This window comes from Gigantopelta aegis, chromosome 12 (assembly GCF_016097555.1).
Source record: "Gigantopelta aegis isolate Gae_Host chromosome 12, Gae_host_genome, whole genome shotgun sequence".
Classification (NCBI taxonomy): Eukaryota; Metazoa; Mollusca; class Gastropoda; order Neomphalida; family Peltospiridae; genus Gigantopelta; species Gigantopelta aegis.
Genome location: NC_054710.1, coordinates 38170457 through 38192730, shown reverse-complemented (window position 1 = coordinate 38192730; position 22274 = coordinate 38170457). Strand labels below are relative to the sequence as shown.

At 37.0% G+C, this 22274-nt stretch overlaps 1 protein-coding gene across 7 annotated transcripts in view; it reads left to right on the top strand.

Moving 5' to 3' along the window:
- Positions 1-22274, top strand: part of LOC121386892 — a 157117-nt gene that overhangs the window by 35216 nt on the left and 99627 nt on the right. For all 7 annotated transcript variants that reach the window (XM_041517923.1, XM_041517928.1, XM_041517926.1 and 4 more), the window contains 4 exons: positions 963-1053; positions 7246-7590; positions 15208-15465; positions 21879-22229. In XM_041517923.1, coding sequence (XP_041373857.1) covers positions 996-1053; positions 7246-7590; positions 15208-15465; positions 21879-22229 — 1012 coding nt within the window. In that variant the 5' untranslated portion in view covers positions 963-995. The remainder of the gene's footprint in view (positions 1-962; positions 1054-7245; positions 7591-15207; positions 15466-21878; positions 22230-22274) is intronic.

The following is a 22274-nucleotide window of genomic DNA, read 5'->3' as shown; positions in this document are numbered from 1 at the left end:
TATAATTGTCACCTTAATCCTCAACAGCCAATACCACCCGTGACAGACGCGCTTCACTTGATTAACATGATTGTCAATACATTCGTCTTTAAAATACTATCGGCAACAACAGTTTGATAAATCCACACGCGTCGAGTTTTAGAGGTGCAAAGTCTATTAAATCTTTATGGCGGGACCAAAGAATTAGGTCGAGAGATCGAGATTATCGAGTTTTCGAAGGCCGTTAATACTAATTTGTATAGCACTTCGGCCGAGATCTTCGCTTCAGATCGAGAGATCGAAGTTGGAGTTATATATATGACACAGAGAGAGAGAGAGAGAGAGAGAGAGAGAGAGAGAGAGAGAGAGAGAGAGAGAGAGAGAGAGAGAGAGAGAGAGAGAGAGAGAGAGAGATGGGGGGGGGGGGGGTAAGTTATTTCCAGAGTGTTTTTCGGTATCGTCAGTATCATATATTTGGAATCAAATTGTATATGCGAGACTCTGGCGAGCATAATACATTATTTGTATTCCTTATTGACGATACCAAAAGACACGAGGGTAATAATCTTTTTATCATATAATCTCAAGCTTAATACAACGTGTTTTTGTAAACTGTACACACAACTTTAATTCAAAATGTCAAACTCGAATGATGTCATTTTGGATGTCCTTACATCAAAATAAAGTAGTGCGTAACGTTTTTTGTTTTTTCTTTTCTGAACCCTGGACAGCTTTCAGTGTGAAATTGATATTGAAATTGTTTTATTTGATGTCTATGAATGCATACGTCAATTATGGAGTGTCACCCTAATACGTTTGCTTAAATATCAATAAACCTAGTACTGTGACCTCGATTAATTTGCAAAGTTATGAAATTCTTAAAGTATGTGATCTGAAAAATATCACATATTTTGATTGCACTAAAATGTATTAATAAATGAAGAATTATCTTTTTCATTTTCCTTCATTTCTTTTTCCACCAGGTATGTTGATTGGCTACTACTAAAAAGTGACAAATGTATTGGACGTACCAAATCACAGTGCTGTTCCTCTTTTGCCCAAAACATATACAAGGTTAGTATCAATTTTCTTTGTTATTGTTTTTCTTAATTTTAATTTTGTGCATGTGTGTGTATTTTTGTTGGTTTTTTTTGTATTTTTTTTTTTCTTGTTTTTAAAAATTGCGCCATGTATTGACATAGAAGTTCTTTAATCAAGGTTATGACTCATTAATGTTTTCCAAACGTTTTACGATAGACATTTAGAGACTTACATGACGTCTGATGCTATACCCTATGCACTATTGTGATTGTGTACAAACCTTTTCATGTTTGTGGTGAAAATAGTGTACCATTTTTCATCGCTAGGAGCAATACAATATATGTCAAAGTTGTGGGACAATATGCTCATCGTTTGCGAACAGTTGTTTTTACAGATAGTTCAGGGCCAGTTGTCAACATATAATCTACTGTGGGTATTTAAAGAAGAAAGCAGGTAACATACACCATTTTGAAGCTTAGGCCTCGGAGATTTTAAAAATGTTTGGTGCCATTTTGTCCTGACAGTTTCAAGGTCACATGTCACGGTCAAAAGTCAAGAATTATTAAATTCAATTTCAGAGGTTTGATAACAGAATCAATCCAAGAAAAACATTTACATGTTAAATGAAGTTAATAATACGTGTCTACACTAACATATTTACATATATCTATTTTTTTCCAGACAACTTAAGGTCACAGATCAGGTTCAAAGGTCAAGAATAGTTAAATACAGCTTCAGGTGTTTGATAACGGAATCAATAAAAAAACGTACATATTGAGTGAAATTAATCATACATAATGTATTTACATCTACCCTAACATATTTACATACTAGTATATCCACTTTGTCTGACTTCAAGGTCACATATCAGGGTCAATGAATGAATTAATGAATGAATGAATGTTTACCGACACCCCAGCACGAAAAATACATCGACTATTGAGTCAAAACTATGTAAATGCAAACAAATAGTGATTAGCAACATCAATATAAAAATTACAGAGTTTAATAAAAACACAGTGTAAAGAACTGTGCAAAAAGACAAATATCACAGATCAAAATAAAAGTTAAGAGTAAAATTCAGTATCACGTAAAAATTGTAATAAAAGTTCTGGATGGAATCGAAATGATTCCATCACATTTCTTTGACCAAATATATCTTTTCCAGTTTCTTGTAGACGCTTAACTCCACCAAAATGTGGCGTACCGTCAGAGTGCACTGACAGTGTTCACATTAAGGTGAAGGATCTTTCTTCAAGATAAATGAATGTGTCAAGTAAGTATGACTGATGCGAGCACAATACAAGACTATTTCATCCATCCTGCACTGCCTATAGGACAGCCACTTTCCCAAGATTGGATTGATAGCATGAAGCTTGTTTGGAAGCACACCGTCCCAATCATGTTGCCAAGTCAAAAAGATAAATTGGTTGATACCATGCTTAAAATCAGTATAAGGTACACCGACCCTGGCATGAGGCAAATCCAAAGGAGACGTCGCAGCAGAATCTGCCTTTTCATTATCCCTGATGCCAACATGGCTGGGCACCCAACAAAATACAACATCTTTATTGACAATGGATAAAAAGACACACTTTCGTATCACCATCCCAATTAATATTTTCATACTTTGTATAGCTTGGAGACATGAACGTGAGTTGGTTAAAATAATAAATTTGGATGTAATCGAAACCTTGATTTCTTCTAAGGCTTTAATGACTGCCCAAACTTCAGCACTAAAGATCGATGCTCAGTCAGGCAATCACGTGTGTGTGCGTGTTTGTGTGTGTGTTTGTGTGTGTGTGTGTGTGTGTGTGTGTATGTGTGTGTGTGTGTGTGTGTGTGTGTGTAATCAACGTACAAGCTGTCTACAGGAGATGTTATAAATGCACCAAGACAAAGCCTAAGTCCCTGATTGAGTATAGGATATAGCATCTGGAAGTAAGACTTGCGTGCCGACCCATACACAATGCATGCATAATACATTTTTGATCTAACTAAAGATCTATACAAATGGAGCATAATCTTTTGGTCTGCTCCCCATTCCATATTACCAATAACCTTTAAAATATTGAGAGCTTTTAAGCCCTTCAATTTAACATATTTGAGATGGGGCACAAAAGATAACTGTCAAAAATAACCATCAGAATTTTAGTCTCCTCTGCAACTGGAATTAGACTTTTGTCCAAAAACAACTGTGGATCTAAGTGGAGACCTCTTTTCTGGCAAATATGCATACAAACCGTTTTTGCCTTTGAGAATCGAAAGCCATTGTCAGTTGCCCATTGATGAAGTTTATTTAAACAAAGCTGCAACTTACGTTCAATGATACTCATATTGTACGATTCATAGCAAATCTGAAAATCATCGACATATAACGAGCAATCCACACCAGGTGTTAAACACTGGGTGATGCTCGCTGTTAATTTTCACAGAAAATAAAGTTACAGACAGGATACTACACAGGAGTCACACCCATCTCCTGTGGGTGAATGTCAGACAAAGTCGACCCACACGGACTTTAAAAATTCTATCTTTTAAAAATTGAGAAATAAAAACAGGAAGTCAACCTCTTAGGCCCATGCCATGGAGGTCTTTTAAAATGCCATACTTCCACGTGGTATCGTAAGCCTTCTCCAAATCAAAGAACACTGAATCCAAGTGCTGATTATGGATGAAAGCTTCCCTACAATATGTTTCAAATCTAACAAGATGATCAGCCGTGCTACGTCTAGATCTGAACCCACACTGAATGTTAGTAAGCAATTTGTGAGATTCAAGATACCAGACTAGTCTACGGTTGATCATTCGTTTCATGGTTTTACAAATGCAACTTGTCAAAGCGATAGGGCAATAACTAGTAGGATTGGTTGGATCCTTACCAGGATTAGGAATAGGAATAATAATTGCTTTCCTCTAATCAGAAGGAAATTCACCAGAAAACCAGATGTTATTAAAAATATTCAAAAGAACCATCAAAGATGATTCCGGTAAATGTTTTAATAACTGATATTGAATTTCATCTGGTCCTACTGAAGTATCATGGGCTCTATGAAGAGCATCCTGCAATTCCTCAAAAGAGAAATGCCTGTTGTATACTTAGCATTTTCAGATGAAAAATTAATGGACTGGTTTTCAGCTTTAGTTCTAACAGATGTAAATGCATCTGTACTGAAAGCAGAAGAGGAGTTATGAGAAAAGTTGTCTGCCTATGCATTGGCAATGTCACGATGAGACGTGACATCCGTTTCATTGACAGACATATGATGAACTGTATTACTGGATTCTTTACCTTTGATTTTACGGATCTTATTCCAGACAGATTTCACTAATGTTTGTGAATTCAACTTGGAGACAAAAGTTCTCCAAGATATTTTCTTACTCTGTCTAATCTCTCTTCGAGCCTTAGCCCTAGCAATACGAAATGCATCCAGGTTATCCCCAGTAGGTTCACGTTTGAACCTCTCAAGGAGCCTGTTTTGCTGTTTGAATGCATCCTTGCACGTATCATTAAACCATGGTTTATTGAAACTCTGGCACTGCCGAAGTCTTAGGAATAGTTTCATCTGCAATATCCTTCAAGATGGAAGTGAACAGAGACATGGGATCATCTGCATCAGTAATGGCAAATTGTTGCAGTCGAGTGCTGCACAGATGCTGAAACTGATCCAAATTTGCCTTTGCCAACGTCCACCTTTGATCTCTTTCAAGCAATGGAGGTCCATCATTCTCCAATATAATGGTTAAGTGGTCACTACCACAAGGGTCTGAACCAACTTTGCAACCAACTTTTATCATTTTGAGAATTAAGTCTTCCAATTGTTTACCTCTAATATTTACATCCTCACATCCCCACAAAGTGTGGTAACCATGAAAATCTTCCATAATAATAAAGGGTCTGAACCAACTTTGCAGGAGAAATCAAGAAAAAGTGAAGGACTACAAAGGGTTAAGTCTACAGAAGTGAAAGAACCACTTGCAGAATGAAAATATCTATGACTTTTATCATTAAATGAAAGCAAGTCATTTTTGAGAATTAAGTCTTCGAATTGTTTACCTCTAATATTTACATCCTCACATCCCCACAAAGTATGGTGACCATTAAAATCTCCCACAATAATAAAGGGAGTAGAAAGCTGGTTATTGAGATCTTGAAGATATCTAGAATTAAAATTAAAATGGTTTCGACGAGGTAAATAAACTGAACATAGAGTAATAGTTTTATGAGCCGTGACCTCTACATAGCAACTAAAAACGAAACTATTAAGTAACTTGAATTGTACTTGGTGAGCACATCATTTTACTTTTTGAATTTTGGAAATCGGACATGTATTTATGATTCTAAGAAAATTTCTGTTTGCCGAAGTTAGTACTCTTGTGGAGACATTAAAGTATTATAAAACAATAGGAAATACATGGCGTCTGAGCAAAGAAAGGATATCGAACCAGCAGATAAAGCAAAAATGAAGGGCTATCTAAAATTCCTTAAATCACACAAATTAATTTTGCATGTTGCTAAATACCAACATTTAGTAGAAGACTTAGCTGCACTCTCTCTTTGTCGGTAACACGATGATTTGGCAGTTTCAAATGTAAGAACCAGGAATGAAGCTGTTTGTCTATCTCTGAAAGCAAAGCAAACCCAATATGGAAGACAGCTGCGCAACGTATCAGTCAGACAGCTGAAGAGAATCAACACACATTCCGAGGTGTGACGCTATCCTCAGGTGATAACACCATGACAGACTTTGCAAAACATACCAAGTTTATTTTTGACATCACTGAGTGTCGATTCTCTACATTTATTCAAGATAACATCATCATGGCAGCTGACATATTTGATCCAGCCAGCTTGCTAACTGAACAGGGAGACCTTGCTATGTACGGGAACCACGAAGTGGATTCACTGATTGACCACTTTGCGCATATCATGTCTTCTCAATGTGATGTCAGTGTGGTACATGGAGAATGGATGATGCTGAAGTTGGATCTCTCAAATTATCACAAGACCATGATATATGCAGCAATCTGGTGGAAAATATTCACTGAAAAAATAATAGTATTGAAACATCCTCCATCTTGTACAAATCGTTTTGGTCTTGCCTGGTTTTACATCACAAGTTGAAAGGCAATTCTCTTGCATAAAGGGGGGGGGGGGGGGGGGGGGGGGGGGCTCTCCCAGACAGAAAATGGATTAAGTTTAGGGTTAGGGTTAAGAAAACAATCAGTAATGCTAGGAGTAATTAATGTTTTCAAAAGGTTAACTTAAAAAAGAGAGAAACATCTACAATCTGTATGGCGTCATACCCATTTTACCCTTTGGCAGAAACCCTGCCTGCTGTGATGAGATGGAACAGCAGCAGTGTTTCTTAAAGGAGACCAGATATGTCTTAATCTCCACCAAAGTTGGGTTTAACGACACCACTAAAAAGTTAAGAGATTGTTTTGTTTAATGACACCACTAGAATACATTGCTTTATTGATGAATGGCCAATTTAACAGAATTACTGTTAAAGTTCTTTTGTGATTAAATCGACTTCTTTAAAAAGACTACCTGGGTTCACTTTGAAAATGTGTGAAAGTAGCCTTGCTGCTCTTTATTTCCTAGATTTTCAAAGGCTATCACAGCCTGCCCTTCTAACACCGAATTTCGAGACCTGATATCCACAGACAGAGCAGAACATCACATACCATGTCCTTTGATACATCAGTTATAGGGTACTGGTTGGGACATGTATTATTATTAGAGATGACTGGTATGTTGCATAAAGTGAAACTTGTTTTGTTTTGTTTTTATTTGTGGCTCTGTTTGTTCAGCGTCATCTGTCGTGTATAAACGTTTCACATTTTGCTTGAAGCTTCCTAGGAACATGGAGAAACAAATATGTGAATTTGGTCATTCTCACCACTATCCTCTCCCCACTGAAACCACTGCCCTCCCCATCCCACCACTCCCTTCCTCCAGGGTGGGGCTTAAAAGGGAACTTATAAGGAGTTTTTATTATTATTCTTTACTTCCGGAAATGCTAGAATCATATATGTAAAAGTCATTAGATGCTTTACCAACGTTGTAAAATTCATCAATGTTGGGTCCCTGTTTCGGAGGGGTCAAGTATACATTGGCACAAGATAATTTTTGAACTAGATTTGGTTAGAAACTTCCTCAGGAATATGCTGGGTTTTTTGTTTTTTTTATAAATGATATTTTTAAATTATGTTTTCCAGGTGTTTCAGTGAACATTTCTGGGTCTTCACCTTATGCAGTGCTTAACACGCCATTTACATTCACCTGTACAGTAACAGATGCTGCGAATCTCGATAATGGAATAGCTTTTTATAAGAGAACATCTAAAGATGGTTCATGGTTTCAGTCTGGTAATACTTGTATTGTGTTCAGTAATCCAGAGAAAGGCTACAATACATCCTGTGGAAGTGGCACAAACAGCAGCTCGTCCACAACTAAGACCTATACTTTTGTCATCTACCAAGTTGCATCACATGATGCAGGAGATTGGTCCTGTGGGCTATTTGGATCATCTACAAGGTCTACTTTTTATTTAATGATTAGCAGTAAGTTTACTTCTTCTATATATGATTTATTAGGCTCGAATGTTAACCCTTTTTTTAGTGCTACCTTATACTGATTACTATCTTCAACTGTTTCCTGTCATTGACGTGTATACACGTCAAGCGTCATCACAATGACGTCACTTAGTAAGGAAATGTCAATAAATAGTCTTAGAATAACATATCCAAATATTTCCTAAATTGTTGTACATTTTATGTTGTTTTTTTTTTTTAAAGAAGAAAAAGAAATGACCCGTCAAATGGTGCGTGCTATTGTTTGTTATTGTTTCTTGTTTTTCGGTAGCGGTTTCATTTATCAGAACACGTTTGCATAATATATTATTATATAAGTATCACTTTTCATGTCTAAAAAGGTACAAACACAATGAAATAGTTATAATCAGACAGCATAAACAGTCATCGAAAAGCACCATTCCTCTATTTCTATTTATAAACAGGTCATGTGATAAAACATTTCCCGTCATAAAATTTGACAGCAGTCGTACACATTGCTTGCATGTGATGTAAACTGTAAATAATTACAACGTGATTACTTATACTCCAGCAGACAATATTCTAAACAGCCATGTTTCTTGAACAGTTTCGTCCACTGTGTGCTCGAATATGTATTCGTCTTTTTTGTTTTGGGGGGTTTTCTGCCAGTTTTCCCTTTTTCCATTTTAACATTACTCTGTCTGCCTCTGCCTCTGCCTCTGCCTCTGCCTCTGTCTGTCTGTCTGTCTCTCTCTCTCTCTCTCTCTCTCTCTCTCTCTCTCTCTCTCTCTCTCTCTCTCTCTCTCTCTCTCTCTCTCTCTCTCTCTAAATTGGAAACGATGGGTTACGAATATCTACTGAACCAGACTGAACTAGTCTGGGGAATACCTTGACCTATATTATTTTCACGAAACATTCTCGTTGTGTGTCACACATAGCAATTATGTGGTGTCATCGATTGTTTTTTGTTTTATTATTGAAAGAAGATTAATAGTGTGATAGGCTGTGATAAAATTATCTATGACCAAAAACAAATTGGTACACAAGGTTTTTGTGCTATAACACTATCACAAAGAACACCTGTACATCTTGCAAAAGTTAGAAATGTGTGTGACTGCATAATTTTTTAGTATTGATTTAATGACGTCATTATGTAAACAAGTACCATCAACGTCCCAAACTGCGTTCCGCTAACGACAAAAAAATGAATACGATACTTGCAGAAAGAATATTATATATTTTTCAATTAGGTTACATAAAATAAAATATATTCCAATCAGTTAACGAAACAAAATCAACAACATGGATGTAAAACGAATCTATTCTAGTAAACACACGTGTAACATGATCCAGTAAACAGGAAAACATGTTTATTAGATCTGTTCTAGAAACGTACCTTTGGAAAAATAGCCTTGTCACGCCTGCGCGGTTTGTCATTTTCAATTTTTAAATCCACTACATGATAAAATACATGTTTTTCAACTATGCACAGTGAACGAACACTGATTAATATTTTTAAAAGGAAAAATTCAGTTTGTCAAGTGTGGTCAGTTCACCTCGTCCACCCCCCCGTGATCGCTAACAACACTTGATGTCAATACAATACAACACAGACAGCCTATACGTCCATACCAGTTGATAGTTTGTAAAATATCATTTTTCTAATGAACTGATTCTTAATTAAAATCATTTATACACTCAGAATTATTTTTAATTGTTCAAAATGGACTGCCTACTATTCACTACAGTAGGGGTAAAAAAAAGAAAGAAATGCACCATACCTTTTGGAAATCGAATATAATAATTGAAAAACATTCCAGCAATAGGGGTCATAAAAGTGTTAAAAAGTAAATGATTTGGCCTTGTTGATCTGACACGCATAAGGTCATGTGACATACACCTAATGCTAATTCAACTTCCTCCCATTTTAATGAATAAACAAAAACGACTTGGTAAAATTATCTGTTTTAGGGGTTTGTAATGTTTTATATTTAGATACTTACTTGTTTGAACGTTATTGTTAATGAAAATGTTCCCGAACTGTGAAGAAACACCTCACAAGTGAACGACAAGCTTGTTTGTCCCAATAAAATAAAACATCATGTGAGTCGGTGCGAGTGTGATGTACTAACAAAATTAGCAGATCGGTATCTTCTCCAACCATTACAATTGCACACTGTTACTGCAGTGACGATCTGCAAGTCAGTACCAGCTTTTGCATAAATGATTGTGCTTGTCTTTTCCAAAGACTACCAAGGGCACACAAGAAACGCTGCTTGTTCTTTGTTTGATAATAATTGCTCTTTTGTAGATCGGAGCATCATATGAGCACAAATTGAACATCATTCCATTTCCCCTCCCATGGCATGCCTTAGGTGGATCATGTATTTTGTTGATGTCCCTGACATGTGTCCGCCTATGACAAGAACAGCTTTTGGATAGTGATGTGTAACAAACTGAACGTAGGAAACGATGATGCTATTAAAGGTATTTTCATGCCTCCATGATGTATTCAGTAGTTGAAGTAAGGAGCCTTCACCAATTACTAACTGTGCGCCATTTGGTACTGACGGACTGGTAGCGTTACCATTGGCAAGAACAAATTTCCAAAGCTACATCTGCCAGTGCTGCTTTGTTTTATGTCACCAGATATGGTATTGACTGCTGTCATAAAGAGTTAACTGTTACTGGCTTGCCATCCACTTTGACAGATTTGTTTTCCCCAGGCGTCTGGGTAATCTCTGCTACTGTTTGACCTTCTATGGCTTTGCCTTCTTAACATTGACAGATGAATCTCTGATGACTCCATTAACAATGTTTCTAAGTGTGGATTGTCAGCAAATGGATTCTATGTGCTAATCGCTCACTCGTAAGTCGCCGAGATCCAGTAACTTCCTCTATAACATTGTTTATATCAGCACATGCTGGCATGGAAATCACCTATTTTGCATGTTGGGATTCGTTTATCCTTGTCCTTCTAATGACGCCACCTCGCATCAGAGTCTGCTCAATAGTAATGTCTGATGAAATGCCAGCCCAGTATATGTTGCTTCGTCTCAGAATATGGTGTCCATCAGTTAAGCTTTTGTGGACAAAGGTGTTGATTTTGTCAAATTTGTTCATCTGTTGCATGTACAGATAGGCAGACTGTGTCCAGCTGCATCAATATATGGGCACATCTATGTATAACTGACAGGTGAAGAAACCAGCCTTCAAAAAGCAGTCCATTGTATCAACCATAGACAAATATTGAAGCCATAGTTCACTAGTTCTTGGAGTCGGTGCCAGTTTCTTCTTATGCAGCTTTCTGCTGATCCTGATGAGATGGTCATTGTGCATTACAGAGCCTGGTGACAATTCACCCTTCAACAGTTGTCGTGCAAGAAAGAGATTACTTCAAGACGTTTAAATCACTGTCCTCGGGCTCACTCGCTACACCCAACGATATCCCTTTATCGTCGACCTTCAAAAATAATAAATTAAAATTTAAAACTCATTTGCAGTGGGTGTAAAACCCAGTAGACATGAAAACAGGTAAATCATGCAAAACATAAGGATATAAGGAGCACTTACCAGTATTGTGACGAAAACAGCTCCAAATCAAAGAAGCACACTTTCATATCTTCATTGGAATCAGGTCAGCTTTCGGTAAAACAAACAAAAAATTGTAGGGCAGTTGCGTGATGTCACAATTGCAATTTTGTTGTTTTTAAGTAAAACAATTATGATTATGCAGAGACTGTAATAATGGTCGCTTTATCATATACATACAAAAATGTTTGTGCACCTTTTACTTTTAGCGTATATAAGCAGTGGAAGTTTTGTAATTATTGTTGTATGGTGGATGACCATTTAAAAAAATAAGGCGTGTGTGCTGGGATTTTAGCGGCGGGGTTGGGGCCTGGAGACGGACGTTTGTAGGGGATTTCAGTCATGGTCCACCGAAGTATGTATTGCAAAAAAAAAAAAAAAAAAAAAACATCTGCTCAAGCAGGGGCCGGGAGGCGTGGGTGGAGTAGGGTGGGTGTCGACCCACTCCCTACATACGCGTCAGCATATGTTATAAAGATAAAATAATCATCATGAGGTAAACTGCTGTTGTGTGGGAACTATTGTGTTTTGATAAATATATTAGTACCAAATCCTAAAACGAACGAAAACGATATCTCAAACCTTTTCACCATGTACATGTACTATTTCCATCATTCCTCCCACAATATTAGTTGTAATCCATGTAAAAATTAGTAGTGCTTTGTTTGAAACCCTATATTATATATAGCTGGTTGGCAATAAAGGTAAAATGAAAAAGAAAGAAATGTTTTATTTAACGACGCACTCAACACATTTTATTTACGGTTATATGGAGTCAGATATATGGTTAAGGACCACACAGATTTTGAGAGGAAACCCGCTGTCGCCACTACATAGACTACTCTTTCCGATTGGCAGCAAGGGATCTTTTATTTGCGCTTCCCACAGACAGGATAGCACAAACCATGGCCTTTGTTGAACCAATTATGGATCACTGGTCGGTGCAAGTGGTTTACACCTACCCATCGAGCCTTGCGGAGCACTCACTCAGGGTTTGGAGTCGGTATCTGGATTAAAAATCCCATGTCTCGACTGGGATCAGAACCCAGTACCTACCAGCCTGTAGACCGATGGCCTAACCACGACGCCACCGAGGCCGGTAGGTAAAATGAATAAAACATTTTTGTTTTCACTTTGGGTAATTTCATTTAATTCGGACAAAAATTAGCCTGCCCCTCTGCCCGACCCACCCCTACAAAACAAACGGGAGCCCGTATGCTTATGATTCGTACATCAGGCCTGTACCCATGGGTGTGGGTGCAGTGGCGTAGGAAGGTGCAAAAAAAAGGGGGGGGGGGGGCACACTTTTATATTTACACTATTATAAAGAAAATATAAAGCAAAATATCTAAAAAAAATACCCCCCCTTGCCCCTCCTCCGCTTCCTACACCAGTGGGGTGCATTGGTGTTGTACACACCCTCACCGCGAGGTCCAATTTCTTTTGCACACAAGTTATTGACCGTTTTTTAGAACACTGACAGGGTTCTTTTTCGTGTTACGCAGCACTCCCCCCCCCCCCCCCCCCAATTTAAAAAATAAAATAAAATAATAATGCAAAAAAATCGCGCGACCTATATACAATATGTGAAAATTACCGTAGGATAATGGCTTGCAATAGATTCAGAGTAAGTAATCGCATGTTTTATTTTAAAAAATATGTTGATAAATAAATTTTAAAAAAGAAGAAAAAAAGACCACGTGCTTTAGCAGGGCGGGCGCTCCATTGTGTAGGCAACAACCCGAAACACTGTTCAGTTGTTTCCAGTTTGTCTACAAAAATGTTAAACAAATTATTTCGTGCAAATAAAATGTTGCATTTAAGATTACTAGTAATAATCACAAATCATAAAACGATAAAAATATCAAACAAAAATCGCAAAAACGCCGTTTGACCTAGATATCGTTTGGGGATTAGTACACCATTTCGCGGGAACAACTGCCAGTGATTTTTTTCTTCTTTAAGCCCCTCTATAAACAATTCAGAAGAAGTTGCACAAATTATTCATGATTCCAATAATATCATGGCGAGAAAGCATGTTTTTTTTTTTTTTTTTTTTTTTTCAACATTTACCTGTGCGGTCCGTTTTCAACCGCCATGAGTCATGCATAAACGTTTCACGTATTTGACTTCTCAAAAATTTCTTCATCAATTCCCACTACATTTTGTGCCACAAACAAAGAAATTCGAACCCCCTTTCCAAGGGCCTAAGCAACAGGGCCCAAAATTAAAAATAAATAAACCCATATGTGTACGAGCTGCATTTTTGTAGAGGTGCAGGCTGATATTTGCCCGAGTTAAACAAAAATCCCCGAATCTGGATAACAACAATTATTCATAAAAGCTGTACTGCCAAACAGGAGAGCCGGTTTATCCTAGTAGCAATTGTAGCACGTGCTACCATCCCCGCGCTTCAGTGGGCCCCGCAGTGATGTGTACATTTATTTTGCCCAGGTCATGTTTCCCCTCTCCCCGAGGGTGTGTGTGTGTGTGTGTGTGCAAAATATATATCCTGGGAAGGCGGTCTCGCTCTTAGTTGTGCTACAGGCCCCACGGATCCCTAAACGGGTCTGTCAAACAGCAGAGCCGTAGCTAGGTGGAGAGGCAAGGATGTGACGGAACGCAAGATAGGAGTCAACCCCCACATAAATCAGGTAAAAATAATACCAAATGACTGATTATTGATACTGGTGTTTTTAGTAAGCAACCTCCCTGAAATGGCTGCAAAATGGTATTTCAGAACCTCTAGATTAGAAAAATGTCTGGGGGTGGGTCATGCCTCCATACCGCCTAGTGTCTTGCGCCTTGCCTGCTCATTGATTCCAAGAATTCATCTGCCACCCCTAAAAACGAAATGTATTTATTTATTTATTTTTATTTATTTATTTATTTATTTATATTTATTTATTTATTTATTTATTTATTTTGTAATCCTAGCTACAGCCCTGAACAGCTATATAGGGTTGTAAATGAATCACTACATATTTTTACATGGATTAAACAACTAATATTGTGTAAGAGTAAAGTGGTGGAAATATATGGTAAAAAGGTTTTTGGTGAATTTGGTGGAAATACATGGTAAAAAGGGTTTTGGTGAATTTTGGTGAATTTGATCATTCTACTCCCTGCCAGGATCCTAAGTGTGGTGCACAAATACGGGGAAAATCAGCCAATTGTCTTCTCCAGTAATACCATAAAAATATCAGTTTTGCTAACTGCACTAATTTTGGTCCCCCCCCCCCCCCCCCGACCCCACCTATTACCCTCAGGGAGGAGATAAATTCCGTAAAACCATCTATCATATAGAGAAATGCATTTAAACTGTAATGTCTTTCAGAACTATTAGACAATTTCCAACCAAATTTACTTGGCAGTTTCTCTCACTGATGGAAAACCAAAATCATGAATTTGGTCATTTTAATCCCGCTAGAAAAATGGGTTCCCCACACTCCATGTGTTTGGTGGTTTGGTCAGCAATTTACTCAGGTGACCGTTTAGATGTATTTTGTATGATGCATAAGTGTTCAAAACTGGATACATTCTATGTTTACATATTCATGTTGTTGTTTGTATTTTTGGATTAAAAATAAATAAGTGAATGGACATTTTAACTTGTTTTTTCTTTACAATTGTGACCGTGTGAAATAATTTTCATCTTGAGAAATGAAGCACTATTGCAAGTATCGTGTGTCATAATAAATTACTGAAATGCATAAAATCATTTTCACTATTTCTAGTATTCTAATATCAGTGACCAGGGTTTCTGCCAGAGGGTATGAAGGGTAAAATTATGTACCCTAAAATATTGCGAATAGACCTCTTTCACATTCCTCTGCGCATGTCAGTGCATATGACAACACCGAATAACACTCCACCTGATATGAGTTCACTGACCACCTGTGCAAATTTCACAATGTGTAAACAGCTTGTATGGAATGTATGTTAGGAATATATATATATATATAAAAAAAATAGTCTGCACATTTACTTAGTATTTGTTACTGTGTACAAGTACAAACTGCAATGTATTTTCAGATGGTCCTGACAATATTACATTCAATCCATCACCACCAGCTAAAGTCGAAGACGGAGGCAATGTGACAGTAAACTGTACTGCTGACTGTGTCCCACCATGTTCATACTCTTGGACACTGGAAAATAAACCCGTTGGTTCAGCCTCGTTATTAGCATTGAAGAACATCGGAAAGAAAGAAGCAGGCGTGTACATGTGTACAGCCACCAACACATTTACATTAAAATCTGTAATTAAAACATTCAAACTGGCTGTTGTCGGTAAGTATTATGTTTCACTTGTCACACGTTAGATGTGATTATAGTTATTGTATTTGCTGTTTTCGGTAAGTATTATGTTTCACTTGTCACACGTTAGATGTGATTTTAGTTATTGTATTGATTTTATTTGCCTGTATTCAGCTAGCTAGTACACCTGTGCTTTATAAATAACAAACAGCACTTTACATAAAGCTAGATGGTCTGAAATACATTTTCTTGCATTCTACAAGTAAAGTTAATCATTACAAATACTGACAAATGCAACATTAAAAAACAAATTCCACGATGTATAACATTTGTATGGAAGTTCAACCTTGAATATATATAAATACAACTGCAAATTCCAGTAACAAAGGATGAACTTACTAATTTAGTATGAAGGGCTTTGTATTAAAACGTAACTCAACGAAACGTTTGACTCCTTTGGTGGCGCATTTACGTCATTTCTAGAGTGACTTGAGATCAGATTAATCCATTCACAGAAAATGTTGAAAACTTGAAGTTCTACTTTCTACAAGTAAAATTCACCATAGCAAATGCCACTATTTTAAATGTGTAACTTGTACTTTAACTGACAAATATAAGTAAAACAAAATATTTGGAATGCGCAATGCCCCCCACCCCCGCTTTCCCCCAGTGTAGACGCCCATGATGGTGGTGGGAAGAGAAGAGATACTACTACTAACTGGAAACATTTAGGGATAGACTGGTGAATTAACCAGAGCTGGGGTGGGGGTGTGTGTGTGTGGGGGGGGGGGGGGGGTGATTCTACGACTTAGTAGAAATAATTAGGAATAGGCTGCTATACATGAGCTCGGGGTGGGGGGAGATGGAGAGCAGATGGATGTGGCATAAAGAACGGTTTCTACTACTTCGTGGAAAGTGGAATTTCGAGGAGGGAGGCTTGGGGCGGTAGTTACAAGATTTTGCCACCCCTAAAATTTGACGCCCTAGACAGTCCCACTCGTCCTGCACTGACACGTATGAGGTGTATACCATCAAATCAAATCCCATAGACGACAATAGTAACATATGTGGCTAAAACATCTACCTGAAGCCTATCAGTCAACTTATATACCTTGAATGTAAATACTACCACCCCAAAACCATTAATGTAAATCAGAATTGTTTTTGGGTTAAGCTGCAAATTTCAGAGATATCGTGTAGCGTCTATGACTACCCTAGTTGTGCACAACATATGAGTACTTTTTAATAGGTACCCCATACATGTTTTAAGCATAAGGCTAGTTAACACAGTGATACTAAATGAAATAAAATTGCATAAATGTTTTGCCCAGATGAAACTAAATTGTTGTTTTTTCACAACAAACACACCCAGATTTAACACCAATGATAGGACTTGTGGTATTAACTGCTCTATCAAAAGTTGCGTGCACCTCGGACTTTGACCCAGCCAGGTGTTAATTGGTTTGGTACTATGTATACAGATAACATACATTTTCCTAAACGAGTTGAATCAATGTGCTTTTATGACAACCAGGATCTGGTGTATTCTGACATAAACTGACAAACTCACTGAAACTGTTGTTTCTACAGTGCTCCCTAGAAATTAAAAGTACACAAGGCATATATATTGGCATATACATAAGGAATATATTTTGTATACAGTTTTGTACAAATGCAATATATCATATTAAAAAAAAAAAAATGTTTTTAAATAAATGAAGTTGGGTGTGTGTGCTCAGGCATATATGTAGAGACAACATGGATATTGAGAGTACCTCAACTCCTTTAAATCATTCCATTGAAATAAGGGTCTCTACGAGTAGTCGAGTACTCGGGCATATATGTAGAGACAACATGGATATTGAGAGTACCTCAACTCCTTTAAATCATTCCATTGAAATACGTGTCTCTACGAGTAGTCGAGTACTCGGGCATATATGAAGAGACAACATGGATATTGAGAGTACCTCAACTCCTTTAAATCATTCCACTGAAATAAGGGTCTCTACGAGTAGTCGAGTACTCGGGCATATATGTAGAGACAACATGGATATTCAGAGTACCTCAACTCCTTTAAATTATTCCATTGAAATAAGTGTCTCTACGAGTAGTCGAGTACTCGGGCATATATGTAGAGACAACATGGATATTCAGAGTACCTCAACTCCTTTAAATCATTCCACTGAAATAAGTGTCTCTACGAGTAGTCGAGTACTCGGGCATATATGTAGAGACAACATGGATATTCAGAGTACCTCAACTCCTTTAAATCATTCCACTGAAATAAGTGTCTCTACGAGTAGTCGAGTACTCGGGCATATATGTAGAGACAACATGGATATTGAGAGTACCTCAACTCCTTTAAATCATTCCACTGAAATAAGTGTCTCTACGAGTAGTCGAGTACTCGGACATGGGTCGAGTCTAGAAAGACTCAAGTCTGTTCACAAGACTGGAGTACACGTGCCAGGAATAAGATAGGACAACATATTAACATGCCTATATTCAAGTAAGGTTCAAGCACAGTGCAAGAAAGCGCAATAATTATACCGTTTAGGTTATTTTGCCATGTGCTTGCAGCCAGTTACATTACAGGGCTATGAGAATGTTTGCAACGCAATACAATGATCCATGTTCAGCACTGGAATTGAGATGCATAATGCTATTTTACTTTGTTCCTTAGTCTCAGTATCATTAAGAGTAATTATCAGGTACTCGGTAATATATGATGATTCGTTATAATCATATTGATGAAAAGCAAACTTTAAGTAGAATATTTGTAAAAAGCCCTATCCTCAAAGATAAGAAAAATTTAAAAATAAATAAAAAACCCCACTTTAATTCCCCTAATTTGACCACAAAAGACCCTTAAGGGTCAATTTCACGTGTGTAACTTTCCTCGCCATAAACTCTACCTACTATCACCATAAACCATACCCTGTACAGACCTCAGTAACATGGGTACCCATTTCTAACAAACCATGCCCCAAAATGTGTATGTAACCTTTTCCTAAACATCTCCTTTTAATCAGGATGCACCCCTACTAGATGTGTAATGGATATATCTATAAACTAGAGTAATAATGTGGTCAATATTAGTTGAAAGAATTAAAAGAACCATTAATTTATGTAATTTACAGCATTATTACATATTTAGAAACAATTACCTTCATTTGACCTTGAAAATTAAGGTCGAACTGACCAATTATGAAAATCAAGCAAACCAAAATGGAATGCTTGGATATTAAGTGTCATAAAATATATTGTTTAAAAGTTTAATCTCACCCATAACTAAAATTTGGCGTGAGTCCTGTTGACTATTGTTTTGGGGTAGCAGCAGATGGACAAACATTTGTCGTGGATGTACCATTAAAGCAATGCAAATACCCAATTAACGTACAGGTTTAGGCAAGTGAGAGTTGCAGATCTGAAATATACACATAGTTTTACATAAGAATCAATGTTCAAACCTTCCTGACTTTCCAACATAGATAAATCGACCTGGCTCCTGGACTATAATGGAAATTAAAGACATTAAAGGGACACACCCTAGTTACGGCTAGTTGTTAACCATTACGGCGTGTTGTTTTTCGCTATTAAACCCATTTTTTTCACAAATAAAATTGCACTTTACTTACCGTTTATCATTTAGAATATACATTTCCATTCACCTGAAGTGTTGTTTGGTAATCCTGGTAATCCTGGTGTTTGTAATACCACAAAATACATTTTTCGTATTTCTTGAAAACGGACGCACGTTTGAGAAAAAACCCGTTGAGCAGACAAGGTCTAATCTATTTTTTAGAGGAGATATTTCCATTTCAATGTCACAGGCGTTGGTATACCACGTGACCGTTATCATTTTGGTTCGGTTTGTTTTCTCGTGCACGGTTCGCGCAATCAACATCCGATTTGTTGTTGTTCATTTGTGAGATTTTTCTTCACAGTTCGTGAACATTTTCAGTAACAATAAAGTTCAGACAAGTAAGTGTCTCAATACAAAACGTTACAAACCCTTAAAACCAATAATTTTGCTAAGTCTTACGATATCTGGAGAGGGGATACAACCAGGACAGAACAGTTGGAACATGTCCAGGAGAGGTGAAAGAAACGCACCCCAAGTCTGTGAAATTTGTCGTGACGTAGGCATTGTTGTGCTTCGAGCGACATCTACCGGTGACATCAAAATACTAACTTACAAAATTATTTCAAGCAATTGGGACATGGAGATTCCCATGGTATTTATCGATATAAAACCTTCTTTTTCACTCCATTTGATAAAAACATGATCTAAGTGTGTTACAGGTTTGTAGATTAACCAAATTATAATTTATTTTCACTGGATGGAACTAGGGTTTGCGGCTTTAACCCTATACTGGCACACGCTATTTTTGATGTAAAAATAAATTGCTATTAGTTGACCGGCCAAGACTAAAAAATATTTATGATAGCATTTTTTGTTAAGAGTGAGTAACAATGCTATATAGTTTCAGCATGGTCCAAGCTTTCAGAAAAACCTGGTTGCAAACTGCGGCATTTGACCTTCAAGGTCAACTATTGAGGTCAAAAGATCAATAACAATGTGTTTTTTAAAATTTGAAATCATCTTTTGGACCCTATACTCTCAGAATCTGCCGTGTTTAACTTCATTTGTTGTGACTTTGTCAGTTATGAGGAATGTAAAATGTGTATTAACATACAAATGCATTAGAAATTAAGTAGAAAAGTGCCATTTTCTCCTTAATGGGGTAATCTTGAAACAGTGGCAAATGTAGGTGTAGTTGTGAACCTTTTAATGTTAAAAACAGTCATATTTCATCAACACTTCTAACTGAATTTATTATCAACAATTATCTTACTTTTTATTTTAATTATTATTCCAATTTTTGTTTGATGAGATTGTTAAAATGATGTCAAAAGTCAAATAACATTTTACGCAATGCATAATACAATTAATATTCAAAGACTATCAGTAAATGTTTGGCTATGTTCCTATAAGGTCATCAGGATGTAAGATCATATAACAATATTATTATATAAAGGTACCTTACAACTTTCACACATTTCATCATCCTTGGAATACTGTCTGTATTAATGTACTTTTCTGGTTACATGCAGCTCCAAGTAATATTTTCTTTGGTTCTGCAAACTGCGTTCTGAATCATATGAGCAATGCTACCACAACTTTAAACTTCTGTTATATTTATCTTTAGAGACTGAAATCGTGAGACATGTTCATCTAGTTTGATGGTTAGACATCCCCTTATTACTTAATACTGACTGAACTGAAGCAACCGTCTGAACCACATACACATAACTGTCCTCACATCTGACATGGACAAGATACGGCACAGCATTTTGTTTCACACCTACAAGTGTCTCGTGCTAGTTTTGATTTAATAAATGAGTCTGGGAGTGGCAATCGTCTTTGAGGAATGCTGCATTATCCAGTAAAGGACCTTCTTGGAGTAGCTGTCCTATAGATGAGAGGCACTGGATAGAGATTCATGGAATAAAACTAATATTTTGCTAAATGCCCATTTGACTTTGCATTGTGCAGAGATACTGTCTTGATTTTTGATAATGGTTTGGTTGTTCAGTTTTATAGAGAAATGCATTTAAACTGTTATTTCTTTAAATCCTTCTCCAAATCTCCTTGACCTAGTCCATCTCAATATTGTGGGAATTAGACTTCCTTGGGACATGGAGAAACAAATTTGTGAATTTGGTCATTATAACCTCCAGGGGCCTAAGGCACAAGGTGCAAAAGGGCGATTCCATAAACTAACAGACATGACCCGAAACAGTAAAAGTTAATCTTATGATTAATGTTTGATATTTTTAATAGTTGAGACACGTTAATAAAAGAACAGTCAGATGTAAAGTTTAGGATGGCAGCAGGACATGTGTAACCATGTGTACTTCAAGGGACAAATTCCTCTACAGTCCCCAATATGGATACTACAGTAAAGTGTTGAAAGATTCGAGAGAAAATGCGTTGCAAGCGAACTTGACAAGTGTGAACGTGGCAGAACGTGTTAGTAACATAGTCGTGGAATGTGCATTTTTCCGAATCAACACGTGATAATCGCATATAAGAAGAACAACTGATATACTTTCCGTATTTCCGTATAAATTATGATAATACAAGTTAAGTGCATTATTCATGATTAATTTCTTCTATGACTTTGTTTTGGTTTTGTTTAGGTTTTTTCTTTGTTTTAGATGTACAGTTAAATGGAACTTGATGTATGATAGACCAATTGTTTTTACAAAAGAAACCATGACGAGACCGGAAGTGGAGTATAAGAAACATAAATGTAACATACAAGTTATAAGCTGAATATTCAACTCATTGTGAACCCCACCCCACCTCCCATGTTGAAAATGCCAAGTTTAGTATTTGTGTGCCCTTTAATGAGATACATGTATTATTCTGGTTTCAGAAGTTTTTTTGTCTGGGTCTTCATCTTATGCGGTGTTCAACGAGTCATTTACATTAACCTGCACAGTCACACAGGCGGCTGGTCTTTATTATGTAGTAGATTTTTATATTAATGAAGCATTAAAGTCTACGTGGGCCTCTCTGGAACAGAACATGTCTTCATGTGATATAAGGAAATCTGCACCACAAGGTTACACTGCATCCTGTGGTAGTGGAACAGACAGCAGCTCGTCCACCACTAAGAACTATACACTGAGGATCAACAGAGTTGCAGTCAGTGATGATGTGATCTGGTCGTGTAAACTGTCTAAAGCTGGAATACGCAGCCATCACTTTAGTCTGCCAGTTTACAGTGAGTAATACAGTGATACAGAGAGAGAGAGAGAGAGAGAGAGAG